Source organism: Manis pentadactyla, chromosome 14 (genome assembly GCF_030020395.1).
Source record: "Manis pentadactyla isolate mManPen7 chromosome 14, mManPen7.hap1, whole genome shotgun sequence".
Lineage (NCBI taxonomy): Eukaryota > Metazoa > Chordata > Mammalia > Pholidota > Manidae > Manis > Manis pentadactyla.
In genome coordinates this window covers 75,609,731-75,624,149 of record NC_080032.1, presented here as the reverse complement: position 1 = coordinate 75,624,149, position 14,419 = coordinate 75,609,731, and the positions used below count along the sequence as shown (strand labels likewise).

Here is a 14,419-nt window from a genome sequence, read left to right as displayed (position 1 = left end):
TCATTTTCTGGAAGCTGGTATTAGTATGTAGTAGAATTTTAACTATCAACCATTGTTTTCCTAAAGTATGCTTTTGGTAAGGTTTAATTTACTTTTGCATAGATAATGAGTAAACAAGGTATAAAAACTCAAATGCTACAAAAAAAGATACACAAGGACCAGTCGACTTCTCATCCCTGGGCTCTAGTATCTAAACAGTGCCCCCACCCCAACACACACCTCATATAAATCTGTGAGGCAACCAACGTCACTGTGTGGTGTGTATGTGAGTGTCTATCCATCTGAAACGATGTTTTCATAGTTACGGAATATTTTTTTTCTCAAATGACTGTGTGCCTAATACTTAGTCTTGTTCCACTGCCTCTTGGAGCTCACCACGTAAAGAGAATGCCTATTTACCCACACTCTTGTCAACATCCTGAGCTTTTTATTTTTAACCTCTGCCCATAAGTGAAGCATGGTGTCCTTTTCTGGTTTTAATGAGCATTTTTCACACCATGAATGAGTTTGAGCATCTTTTTCAAATATTTAAGAGTAAAATTCCATTTTCTTTTCTGGAAAGTGATTTTACATAATTTTCCCATTTTGAAATTGGGTTTTAAGCCATTTTATGATTGATTCATAAGCACTTAATTAATTATAAAGAAATTATTCTCTAATTGTTATGTGAATTGCAGATATTATGTATGTGTGATATTGTCTGTGGTTGAATTTCTCATTATTTCCTATGTTGACTTCTGAGTTTTATGTTAGGAAGCCTGCCTGTATTCTGAGTTTTTGTTTTCAATCTTTCAACTTTTTAGGAGTGCTTTATAGTTTTGTTTTTAACTTTTTAACACCGGATCCATCTGGATATTTTTGGTGTAAAGTGTGGGGCAAATTTCTTTCCAGACAATGACTTAGTTAGTGGCCCTCGGTTCACCTATCAGTTTTCTAGATTTTAATTAAAATATATTAATGAACCATTATTAATGCTCAGTTATCCTACTAGTGCTTTATGCTATAATTATATAAGAATTACAAATTATTAACACTTACTTGTAATATTTTACAAAATTTCACATTAAAAACCTCAAAAGGCATTTAAAATAGGTAACTATTATTATCCATTTCTTTTTAATAACCATAATTTACTATAATAAAAAATATTTATTAAATAAAAGATTATTCTTTTATCACTGCTTGATTCGTTCACTATCCACTAACTTAGGAACTGAGCAGTGACTGTAAGGCAATTATTTATTCAGATTTAGTAGCAAATTTCCAAGAGTTTGAAGAAATTTTTATATTAAAATTCTAAGTTTGAAACATTAATGTTTTGGTTTAAAGTACAAGAAGCAGTAACTACTAATTTTTATAGATGCAAAGTTCTAGGATCATAGAGTAAACAAACAGTTTCTTTCCTGATTATAAAGAAAAACCACCCACTTCTATTTCGGTATGGCTATGGCACTTTTCATATAGTGGATGCTAAATACTTCAGAGTCATCAAGCCCGCTGACGCTGGTTTCTCTTTAGCAGTACGGGATTTTACATTTATTTCTAAATAGTGTAAGTCTGCTCGATGTAGGCATAATTAACAGAAAGAAAATGAGATTTCTAGGCCATGATATTAATTCCAACATTTAAAACAAATTGATTCTATAAACTGCCATTCGCTCACACAAACATTCATTACATTTGTAAGATTATTCAAAATCTGAACTCTGTAATATTTTTTAAAAGTATCATTAAATTATTAAAATACAATCTTATTATTTTATATTTCAAGCCATTGCTTCTGATGTCAATTATCTTGAATATAATTAGGTTCAGGTAATAATAAAAATGAAATGATTATTCTGTGTCCATTAAGGGAAACAGTAATAGATGCTACCAATTATACCAGTTATCAATAATTAACAGTAAGCACAGTAACTTACTCTGCCTACAGGGCTCATTGGATGCACTGCATAATCTGCAGTCATGTTATAGTTAGATGCTTCATTTATCATACTTATCGGTCGTTCCTTCTTTTCTTCAGATGTCATGGTTCCAACAGTCCTGAAAAATATATCAGAATGCTAAAACCTACTGCATAGGTAAACTGCTTAACAATAAAGCTTTCCTAGAGTTAATCCTACTTTTTTCAACACAGTGGGATACTAGAGCTTAACATTAAACACTCTAAAATTTAGCACTCCTAAGCATGATGTAAGTCAATATCATGTTTATCTTCATAAGCATCTTTACAGACATTCTCCTTGGTTACCTAATTGGAGGATTAAAAATTCAGTTACAAGATTAGCTATTCTAATATTGAAAACTGTTAACAATGATATCAATAACTAATTTCTGTGAACAGACTTACCAACATATTTTCACACATCTTTCATTTGATGCTTATAAGAATCCTGAGAAATGGTAATCACGATTACCTCTGTTTCAAGGATGGGAAAACTGAGCTCAATTTATGTTAATAATTGGACTAAGTTTACAGTTTCTCTGACCTTATTTATATTTACATCCTGGGCTCTAGTTTACTTACTCTCTGTGTTTGAACTACTGTAAAAACAGCTTCAGAAATTACAATTCTCACGAAAAAAAAATTTAAGTCTGTTTCTAGACCACAGAGAGTAAACAGATGGCACTCTGTTATTATTCTGACTGTAAATATTCAGATAAGAAAACTGTTAAATTGCCCTGTTTTAAAAATATGGATAGAAGCAACCTCAGTGCTAAGCTCACTTTGAATGGAGCCATTCCACGAAACTCTTTATACTTACTGTTCATTTACTACAAAAATACAATTGTCCTGTGATGGCTGCCCTGTGACTGGATGTTTACAGGTCACTTTCCTCTCATTATGGCTGAAAGAGAAAAAAAAGAAAACATATGTATTTTTATCATCACTAAAATGTTTCTCCAATATTCTGGTAGCAAAACAGCTATTGCTTTCTTGTAAAGTTAAAGTTAGTGAGCAGTGGAGATGAATTCAAAGCCCCAGGTGTTGAAATTCCTAAATACACCTCTTCTACCTACTGTGTACACACGTGTGTAAATGCTACTATTGTTTTATAATACAGCTTTTACGCAACCCGCCATCTGATCTCAACTCTTTCTTCCCACTACTTTATAAACACAGGTAAGACGACTTGGCTCCACAATTACCGCACTTTACATTTGATAGGCAAGCCACAAAAAAATAAGTAGGAGTATCTACCCACCTCCGTTATTTTGTATCCCAGTTGCTAAATTCATATATGGAAAAAGGAAATCAAACAACATTACTATATGGGAAATAACACATTGAAAAATACTAGTGGAAGAGCAGGATTTTATGATGTTTTGTTTCACTAAGTAATCTTTACATAAAAAATGTAACAGGAGTGATTTTTGCAATACTTGAGTAAAATACACTATAGAAAAATGAACTCTGAAGGAGAAAACAAAAACCTTAAATGAAATGCACAAGCAACAACACAAAGAAAAACCTGTTTGCTGAAAAAAAATGTTGCTTTCAACTAACAGACAACTATTTTTTGGAGAACAAGACCTTTGTTTATTAAGAAATAACGATTTTTTAAAGGTTGAATAATAAGACTAGGCCCTTCTAACTGTCTTCTTGAAATGAGAGGGGGAAAAAATTCCCAACTATTTGTCTAAATCAAAAAATAGTAGATGCCCAAAATAAACAATACACGTTGATATATTAAATAATATACGTCATCATTTGTAAATGCATCTTTTTTTCCATTGGGTCACATACCATAAAGCAACCTGTGAGGAAGATCTCTCATTGGTGTGTCTGGTCTTAGAAAATTTACTTGCATTACAGTGAAAAATTTCAAGATGTCGTATTGAATATTGCTGTGTTAATCTTAAGCGATTGTTACATGTGCTCTGTGTCGTGGGAAGTCTATAACCATAAGCCACAAAGTTTCTGGCAAACTTTAAATACTTAAGTTCCTTTTCCAAATCCTAACTTTCATTAATGTTATTTCTATTGGTAACTCAAACATTATCCATTAATAAAAATGAAAACTGCATAGAGACCTGTTTTAAAAAATTACATATGGACTATTATGATGGTAGGATGATATATGGAATAAGTATTTTTGGTTTTTTTAGTTGATTGGTCTAATAAGCATACAGGACTACTAAATTATCAGCTTTTCGTGGTGATTTTGTTTTTATACAAATACATTCAGTAGTTGTGAAGATTTGGCAGTTACAGATATTTAAGTGGGGTGATATTTTTACTACATAGGAAGTACGCAAGTGATGTTCTTACCTGCTGATTTTAAGAAGTATGATAGTGGAAACCTAAGGTCTCAATGTCAGTTTATGCAATAAGCAAAAAAGTTGATAACAGAGTAACTAATAAATTAGAGCCTCTGGAGGCAAGTGGAAAATAATGACATACCCGTGATGACTATTACAAATATGTCAAGGTATGTACATTCTGATGTTTTCACAGAGTAAAACCCCATGGGGAAAATAACCTGTGATAAGGATCTTAATGAAAAACGGAAGATACCAACTTTTTTAAAGGGTCTCCTTGGGAAAGAGCATTAAAAAGGTAGAGTTGATTGAGTAGTAGCTGGAACAGAAATACACAAATTCCTTTTGTAAAAATCAAGATTGCAAAAAGAAAACTAATCCCCCTCTATGTTGCCTTATTTTCCTGTGCTATGTCATCTTGCCTTGGCGGAATACAGCAGACTCGAGTCTGATATTCCGGAAGCTCTACAGTGCAACAGCATGGCTTGGCCATGGCTACTGGGCTGAGAGACCACTCCGCCCTCCTGAACGCTAGATAAGGATGCGGGGCAGTAGAGACTTTTAAATAGGAATGATTAGAGAGGAGAACAAACATTCTTTCCCCCCGCGTGGATGCTATTTCAGTTAAATTGACATTTTTATCACTCAAGGATGTTTAGAGCACAATGTCTTCAAGTCAAATTAACTAAATAAAAACCTTAGTATTCTATCTTAGTAAAAACGCCAGTGCCTAAAACCAGTATGAAATATGAATATGTATGTTCTTCTTATACTTCTTTAAAGTAACGAATGTGTTTTCTTTTATTTAATGATACGGTATTAAACTAACAAAAATTCATATGCAATTTACAGGGACACTCTAACACAAAAGTCTTTTATCATTTTTTTTTTAATAATTATTTTTTATTGAAGGGTAGTTGACGCACAGTATTACATTACATTAGTTTCCAGTGTACAACACAGTGGTAGAACATTTATATACATAATTCTAGGTTCCAGCTATCACCCTACCAAGCTGTTACAATATCTTGACTATATTCCTTATGCTATACATTACATCCCGGTTACTTATTTATTTTACCATTGGAAGTCTGTCCTTTTTTTTTTTGTGAGGGCATCTCTCATATTTATTGATCAAATGGTTGTTAACGACAATAAAATTCTGTATAGGGGAGTCAATGCTCAATGCACAATCATTAATCCACCCCAAGCCTAATTTTCGTCAGTCTCCAATCTTCTGAGGCATAACAAACAAGTTCTTACATGGAGAACAAATTCTTACATAATGAATAAGTTACATAGTGAACAGTACAAGGGCAGTCATCACAGAAACTTTCGGTTTTGCTCATGCATTATGAACTATAAACAGTCAGTTCAAATATGAATACTCATTTGGTTTTTATACTTGATTTATATGTGGATAGCACATTTCTCTCTTTATTATTATTATTTTTAATAAAATGCTGAAGTGGTAGGTAGATACAAGATAAAGGTAGAAAGCATAGTTTAGTGTTGTAAGAGAGCAAATGTAGATGATCAGGTGTGTGCCTGTAGACTATGTGTTAATCCAAGCTATACCAGGGCCATAAAACATCCACGTATGCAGAAGATTTCTCTCAGAACAGGGGGGGTGAGGTTCTAAGCCTCACCTCTGTTGATCCCCTCTTTTACCATTTTTTAATGAAAGAAATAACCTTTCTCACTACAGATGCCTAATTGGAACACAAAGTACAGAAGTTTACTTTATTAGAGTAAACAATCTCTCAAATGTTTATTCATTTGTTTTCACTGACATAACACTCCTAAGATTCTGGCTCTTGGTTACTAATTTTCAGAAACTATAGTCCTTTTCCTAAAACACCAAATTCTAAAATCTGTGCAATGATGTACTTTAAATTACACTCAAGAAGTTTCTATAAAATTCAAATTTAAAAGATTGAGATTTTACAAGTAGCATAAAAAAACTGCCATTTCCTATAAAACAATACTTATCAAACAGAAAAACCAAAGTAATGTTTTCTAACTACTTCATCCAAAACAAATTAAGTATGACAACCCAAAATATCAATCCCAGTCTTAATTGCTTAAACACAGTAATTTTCCTCTACACAATAGGACTGTGAATCCTCAATGTGCAAACGTATTTTTAGACATATTTACAATTTTATTTTATATATTTTTCAATTTCAAAATCATTCCTTATTATGTTTATTATGTTGGCATTTACACTTCATTTTTATATTAACGTTGCATTTTGAAGTACTACCATGGTAAAGGATAAACATAACCTCCAAATCATTCACAGAACCTAGAAGTGAATTAAATATTGAATGCCATTAAGCAAAAATAATGTAAATGAAATCCAAATTAGTCTTAAAAAAAAATTTTCCACAAAGCCACCTTTGTTAATGTATAGAGTTCTCTTAATACATAATAGGTGTTATAATATTAGTATCTTAATTATAATACATGCAGTAACTGGGCACTTGGGAGGTGGCTGGTCCACTGTTAAGAATCAAGATGTTACCATTGTTCTTGGCACAAAGGAGAAAGGACGTCTGCTTGGGCCCACGAGTGAGGGCAGGGAGGATGTTGATTCCCAGCCTCTACTCAATTTACCACAGTTGTTCCCAGTATTATTCATAAACCTTATGTTTTCATTCTACAATTGTCATTGTTTTTGTAGTTCACAAGTTTTTTTGCCTCTTTTTGATGGGCCTCAAAATTCAGATCAAGAGTGCCATCAGTTGTGCTGTAACACCTGTGTAGAAATATATTCCGATGTGATTCATTTATTAAGGAACAATTTGAGCTTTGCATAAATTCTGCATTTGTTTATGCATCGCCCTGTCTGTGAGAGCCCCAGAAAATGCAGAAAACTGCCCAGTGGAATCTAGCCACACACCTGCACAACCTCAAACTTCTACAGCGACATCAGTTCATTGTGGCTTTGAAACACACCCATCCACATGTAGTGATACAACTTGCTAATTTCAAAATCCTTACTCCCAAAACTTCCCAGTAACTCACAAGCTGAAACCCTCTCCATGTGCGTTTCCACAAGCAAACTGCAGGTCTTTTTTCAAGGCAAAGTATCTTTGCAATATTTTTATATTTCCTAACCATTTAACATGTGTGAAATTGCAATCACTTTTACTAGGTTCCTATCTTCATTTCTGTGTGTTACTAATGAAGGTTTTAAGTGGTATGTTCCTAAACCCACTTTCCAGAAAAGCCCCATGATTTTTCATTGCCTGACTTTGCACAGTGATCTTCAGGAACTTATGTGTTGTGTTATACCAAAACTGACTGTGCTACTTAAATTACTAACACACCTCTATGCTACTAAAAATGCCCTTGAAGCTTTAAAAGACAAGCTGTCTTAAAAAAAGAAAAATCCTTGCCAGAGATTTTTATGCTCTTCAAAATGAAAAGGAACCTTAGAAAGATGGTCACAGAGCAGACCAACTCCTGTCTTGTCTCTGAACTCACTGAGGCATACCAGGCAGTCCCAACTTTTCTAAATATGACGTCAGGTACTCACCTACTCTTACTTCCAAACTTCTGTGACATTCTATGCGTAGGTCTAGACTAGTGGATCTCAACTGGGAGAGATCTTACCTCCCAGAGGACATATGGAAACATCTGGTAATGGTTTTCAATGTTACAACTGGGATTGGTGTGTAGTGGGGCAAGACCAGGATGCTGTTAAACATCTTGACATGTGCAGGAAAGTGCTCCACATGAAGGATGTATCCAGCCCCAAATGCCACTAGTGCTGAGGCTCAGAAACTCTGTAGGAGACCATCATACCCTCCAACAATGGACTCTATGAATAATCCACCTTCACTCTGTGTGTTCTTATCTCTAGTGACAACAAAGGCAATGGGAAATAATGGCAGCTGAGAGCACAGGCTCTGAAAAAAAAATTAGCGGGATTTGAATCCCAGGTCCTCCACTCACTAGATGGGTGATTGCAGATGAGTTACTTTAACTCTCCATGTCTTGATTTAGCAACAGTAGCTATGCCACAGGCTGTTACTGTTCTTTCAGAGCTGTTCTAGGCACTGGAGTAGCAGTGAACAAAGTGTTAAAATTTAGTGGAGATATTTACGAGGATGACAAGAGTGAACAGTGTAACGCAGCATGGAACAGAGTAAGCCCTCCATAGTTATTTATTTTTATTATGAACTACAGGACTTCGGGCATGTTGCTGTCATTAGATTATTGTCCAATCAACTATTTACATTAAAACAGTTTAAACTAGGTGTGGGGAAGTTCCTATGGTCCAGATTCTCACCTGACCCTGGTTGGCTTGGCTCACTATACACATGCAGGCACTACGTTGTCATCGACTCTATAAAGAGCTCCGCCAGAGCTCTGGGCTGCACGGCTGCAGGAGAGCAGATGCTGGAGTGGTGGCAGTGCCCAGGACAGAGAGCACCTGCGGAGTGGAGAGGCCCGGAGGCAGAGACCGGCTTTCTGCCTGCAGACTCGCTCTGAGCGGACGGCATTCTAGTGCCTGACCTTCCACTTGGGAGTAAAGCCGGGTATAAACCCCTGCACCCCAGGAACATTCCACTGTCATTTTTCGGTCTCACCAAAGCAAGAGTGCACCTGTCCAGAGCTGAAACCCACTGGCAAGACACTAGGACACGTCCAAATACTTGCTGAGAATCCCTGCTATTCCACTACAGTATTCCCCCCACTTACTCTTAGTTTTGCTTTCCATGGTTTCAGTTACCTGTAGGCAACTGTGGTCCCCAAGCAGGTGATCCTCCTCCTAACACAGGGCCAAAAGGTCAACCAGAGCCCAACGCTACATCACAATGCCTGCGTCACTCACCTCACTTCAGCTCACCACGTGGGCATTTTATCATCTCACATCATCATCATAAGGATGAGTACAGCACAACAGGATATTTTTGAGAGGGCGAGACCACACTGACATAACTTTATTTACAGTATACTGTTATATTCCATCATTAGTTATTGTGGTTAATCTCTTGCTGTGCCTAATTTATACATTACACTTTATCATGGGTATGTATTCATAGGAAAATACTTAATTTATATAGGGTTCAGCACTATCTGTGGTTCCAGGCATCTGCTGCGGCTCCTGGAACATATTCCTCATGGATAAAAGGGTCCTACTGTACTCAGTATTTATTTTCAAAGTATAAAGCTGGGATCGCTCTTGGATTCATGCTTCAGGTATAGATACCTGCCCCTTAGATGTCAAAAAGACAGGGAAGAAAAGTAATTCCAATATAAAAGCTCCAGGACTGAAGGAAATAGGTCACACACTAGCTCAACCTGAGGATCTGAGGCCCAGAGAAAAGGATGGAATCAATGCCATTTTTTATAAGAGACCAAGAAACTGACAAATAGCAACACAAATTGCTTGTTCTTTGGCATGATGCCCTCTTCACTATTTATTACCAGACATTCAGTCATTTACTGTAACTAGAAAATCAAATGAAAGACCTGCTTATTTAAAGCCTCTATGGAACAATTTTATTCAATAATGATTGGTTTTAAAAGATCTGAAGATGAAGAAGTGTGTGTATAAAATGGTATGTTTCCATCAAATTATATAAAACAAATTAAAAATGACATGTTTACTGGAGATGGAACACAAATTTATTATTCTACCTTACTCCCCTGCAAATCTTGTGTGAACCAAATAATGCATCATGCAGGTAACTGTACCAGAAAACCTGGGAGAAGGTGTGCTATTTTAAGCAGTTCCGAGCTTTCTGGTAGCCTACATAAGAAGAGAAAGCTTATGAACCATACAGCTCCTATAACCTATTTATGGCAACAGAACGACGTACTCGTTTTGAATCAGCTCTAAGTGGCAGATGCTTTTATATGAAGAGTACCTTCATCTGCATGGCAGGGCTCTGGAGGTGAGGGAAGCTGGTATTTGTGTCCCTTTCCAGGGTGTTTGGAACAAGACTTTTTTGTTTGATCCACATTGCTAGGCTTCCCCCAGCAGACTTATAAAGAAGGATGCCAGTGACATCCTACAGGAAACAATCCCTCCAGACACTGAATAAATGCCTAAAATGCACATTTCAAATAAACACCCCAGTAAAACTATGGGTTTAGAGAGAGGGGAAAAAAAAGATTTGTTTGTTATTATGGTGCTTAAAATTTTTAGTATAATGATAAAAGTCAGTATTACTGAAAGAACTACTTCGTTCTTAATGGAGTGTTATTTCAAACTACACCAAGAAAGAATTAAAGTTTTCAACACAGTTGATTACAGACTGAGAAATGAAATTGGTTTTAAAACTCCTGCTATCTAACCGTAGAGCCAAAACTTCAAAACTTCAGGAGTGCAAAATGTCTATCTTGTATTTGATATTTACTGACAGGTATAGGTAAAATACCCTCATTAAGTACTTTAAAACACCAGGATTTGTTTGATTTTTGCAAAAAATGAACACAGGACTAGAGGAGTGCTAGATTAAAAAGTTAAAATTAAGTATTAGAGCAATGCTACATATAATCAATGAGTACATGATATTACATTCTTAGAACCAACAAGGAAAGAAGCTATTCCTTCTTATATAAATAAGAACATTAATGAGTTCAAGGAAATATGATTATTCATGACGGCGTAACGCAGCAGCTGACTGACTTGTCCTATTTAGTTAGCTGGGCACTCTTACCATCCCAAATTGGCTGCTGTCACCATCCCAAATTGGTCCTAAATATCACATGTAGACCACAACATCCAGAGATGAAGGGAGAGTTTCTCCTGACATATCCCTTTTCAAGACGTTCCCCAAAAGTTCCCTGGTCATCTCATGAGCCTATGCCTAATTCAACCAATGGTTAAGGGAACTTACACAGATCAAGATTCACAACGTTGTCTGTGGCCCACACAGAGGTGAATAAAATGAGATTATATATAATGTCAAGAAGAAGGGGGGAAGGGAAAGGGTATTAGCTAAGGAAACATTTTATTTTTCTTAGAGAAAGCAACTCATACAAACAGGTTCCAACTCACATAGGTTTTTATGTTGTATCTGGTAAAAGAGGAAAATTGTTTTACCAATTTCTTTTTTGGGGAAGCTTTAGGAAAGTAAAGAGGGTGATGCAACCAGAACCTAAAGAACTCCAAAGGTTTTACTTCCACGCTTAGAAAAAATTATTTTCTTTGTACTGTTTTTATTTATTCATTTTTTAAATGGAAGTATAATTGATATATATATAACATTATATTAGTTTCAGGTATACAACATAATGATTTGACACTTGTATACACTGTCACCACAATAAGTCTAGCTAGCATCCGTGGCCATACATCATTACAATTTTTTTTTTCTGGGGATGAGAACTTTTAAGGTACTTAGCAACTTTCAAATATGCAATATAGCATTATTAACTAAAGTCACCATGCTGTACATTATACGTCCATGACTTGTTTATTTTATAAGTGTAAGTTTGTACATTTTGACCCACTTCACCCTCCTTGCTCCCTTTGGAAACCATCTATCTGTTTTCTGTATCTATGAGTTCATTTTTTTAAAAAAAGTTTTCACGTGTAAGTGAGATCATATACTATTTGTCTTTTCTCCATCTGCCTTATTTCACTCTGCAAAATGTACTCAAGGTCCATCCATACTGTCACAAATATCAAAAGTCCATTCTTTTTTATGACTGAACAATATTCTACCACATATATACACACATTTAAAAAAATTACTGAAGCACAGTTGACATAAAACACACATTTTCTTTATCCATCCACTGATGGACACTTAGGTAGCTTCTGGGTCTTGACTATTACAAATAATGCAGCAATAAATATGAGGGTGCAAATATCTTTGAGTTAGTGTTTTCATTTCCTTTGGATAAACCTCCATAAGTGGAGTTGCTGGATCATACAACAGCTATCTTTTTAATTTTTTGAGGAACCTCCACATTGATTCCAAAGTGGTTGCACCAATTTACATTCCCACCAACAGTGTAGGAGGGTTTCCTTTCCTCCACATCCTTGCCAACACTTGTTATTTCTTGTCTTTTTGATACTAACCATTCTGATTGGTGTGAGGTGAGGTGGTATCATTGTGGTTTTGAGTCAAATTTCCTTGATGATTAGGGATGTTGGGTACCTTTTCATGTCTGTTAGCTATCTATGTCTTCTTTGGGAAAATGCCTATTCAAATGGTCATTTTTTTAAACCAGTTTCTTTTTTCTACTGAGTTGTATGTGTTCTTTATGTACTTTGGATATTAACTCCTTATCAGATGCATGTTTAGCAAGTATTTTCTTCTGTTTGCTAGGTTGCCTTTTCATTTTGTGTTGTTTTCCTTTGTTGTGCAGAGGCTTTTTAGTTACATGTAGTCCCACTGTTTATTTTTGCTTTTGTTGCTTTTGATTTTAATGTAACAAAAAACATTAAAAAATGTTTTGGCCAATTAATAACTATGTACTGGCTATTTCTTAATATTACAATTCTCTCCTGTGGGAGTACTTGTTTTTTAAGTTCTTTTTTTAAACACCTGTTTCAAGGGCAACTCCAATGACTGTTTTAATACAAAACACACTCTGTTTTTTAATTTAAGAAATATTGAAATTCTTATTAAGATTGTTAATAACAACTGATAATTCCTTTGAGTGACCTATTAGACAAAGCAAACTTAATTATTAGGTATTTTATGTAACTGCAGCAGTGTAAGGTTGAAAATCTATCACAAAAATGCACACACACATAAAAGTGTACTTTAGAAAACTATCCCACAGAAGAGATTCTGGTTGTCTCTTATTAAACTCAGATGCAAACCCACTTGTATGATTTGCTCTGAATCATGCATTTCCCTAATGGGAAAGAAAGGATTTAATTTAGTATAAGAAAAATAGGGTATCCTAGTGGTTTGGCAATTCCTCTGGCAACTCTGGTAACAAAGCCAGTTATCATGACTTGGACTTTTACAAAGGCCCAAACCCATAAATGCTGCCACATATCCACAATGTTGTAGGTTGGAACAAGGAACAAGGGGTATGGAAATCATGGAACAAACCGTATTTCTGAAATCTAGGTAGAAAACTACAAAGCAAAGTGCTCAGATGTGTACTTATAACTCTTGTTTTCAATATCCTTCTACTCAAACCAAAAAGGGTATTGTATATTCTCAATTTGGCCTCTGTTTCATTATATTTATCAGACAAAAATACTTTCCAGCAACTTCTTTTAAAACTGAAGAGCCTTTCTCTGTAGAAGTCATAAAGCCTTATTACTTTGAAACTCAGTTTCAAATTAGGCTTAAAACATGTTTGTAGCAGAAACTTAGTCATTTAATTTATTAGTTATTAAATCACTTGGTTCTCTGACAGTCCAGAATAATTTAAAAATATTGTTAAACAAAGTTCATTACTGTTTTAGTAAGCAACGATTTTCACTTATTTTTTTTTTTAATAAAAGGAGAGAAACATTATGTTAAAAATTACCACAATGACTTGTTTCTCCAATTTATTTTTAAACTGAAAATATGCTGGCATGGAAAGCAGTGCTTGCAATTAAAGGCAATATTTTAAGAGTCAAAGAAAAACACTAAAAGCTCCCTGCCTTTTCTTGAAAAAGTGAATTCCTGAGCCTTAGTTATGTACAGAAATAACCACTGAGTTAGCAATCTAAAAGATTGCAATTTTTTTTTTTTGCAAAACATGAGAAGTATATATTTCCTTTCCCAACATCCTGTACTAAATACCATTTGCCTTTAACTTAGAACTAACTGCTTCCAGACATCCATCCTGCTCAAACCTCAGTGATTCATTTACCCACCATCTACCAATTCTCCTTAAGGTCTTAACCCTTTTTCTTCTTTCTCCTCACATCATTTAAAAAATGGACAGTCTCACATTTCTTGGAGGCAAAGAAAGGATTCACCAGGTGTGAGCACCTCACTGATCCTCACTCCCAGCCCTAATTAAGATCATAACCCTGACAATAACTGCCATGTGAGCATCCCACTCAGTGGTCACATATGCACTTGAAACTTGCCAATCAATCCTCATACAGACCCTGTGAGGTATTACAATCTTCATTTTACCAAAGATTAAACTGAGGCTCACAGTATTTACAAAGTTGTCAGAGCCACACAGTGACAGACAAGGCGGTGACGAGGTGCCCCCAGGGCCA

The 14,419-nt window shown here is 35.2% G+C and overlaps 1 protein-coding gene across 8 annotated transcripts in view; it reads right to left on the bottom strand.

Moving 5' to 3' along the window:
* PLEKHA5 (pleckstrin homology domain containing A5) overlaps window positions 1-14,419 on the bottom strand; it is a 223,793-nt gene that overhangs the window by 91,641 nt on the left and 117,733 nt on the right. For all 8 annotated transcript variants that reach the window (XM_057491827.1, XM_036889350.2, XM_057491824.1 and 5 more), the window contains exons 4-5: window positions 2,766-2,849; window positions 1,923-2,043 (exon numbers count right to left, since the gene is read on the bottom strand). In XM_057491827.1, the coding sequence (XP_057347810.1) occupies window positions 1,923-2,043; window positions 2,766-2,849 (205 nt within the window). The remainder of the gene's footprint in view (window positions 1-1,922; window positions 2,044-2,765; window positions 2,850-14,419) is intronic.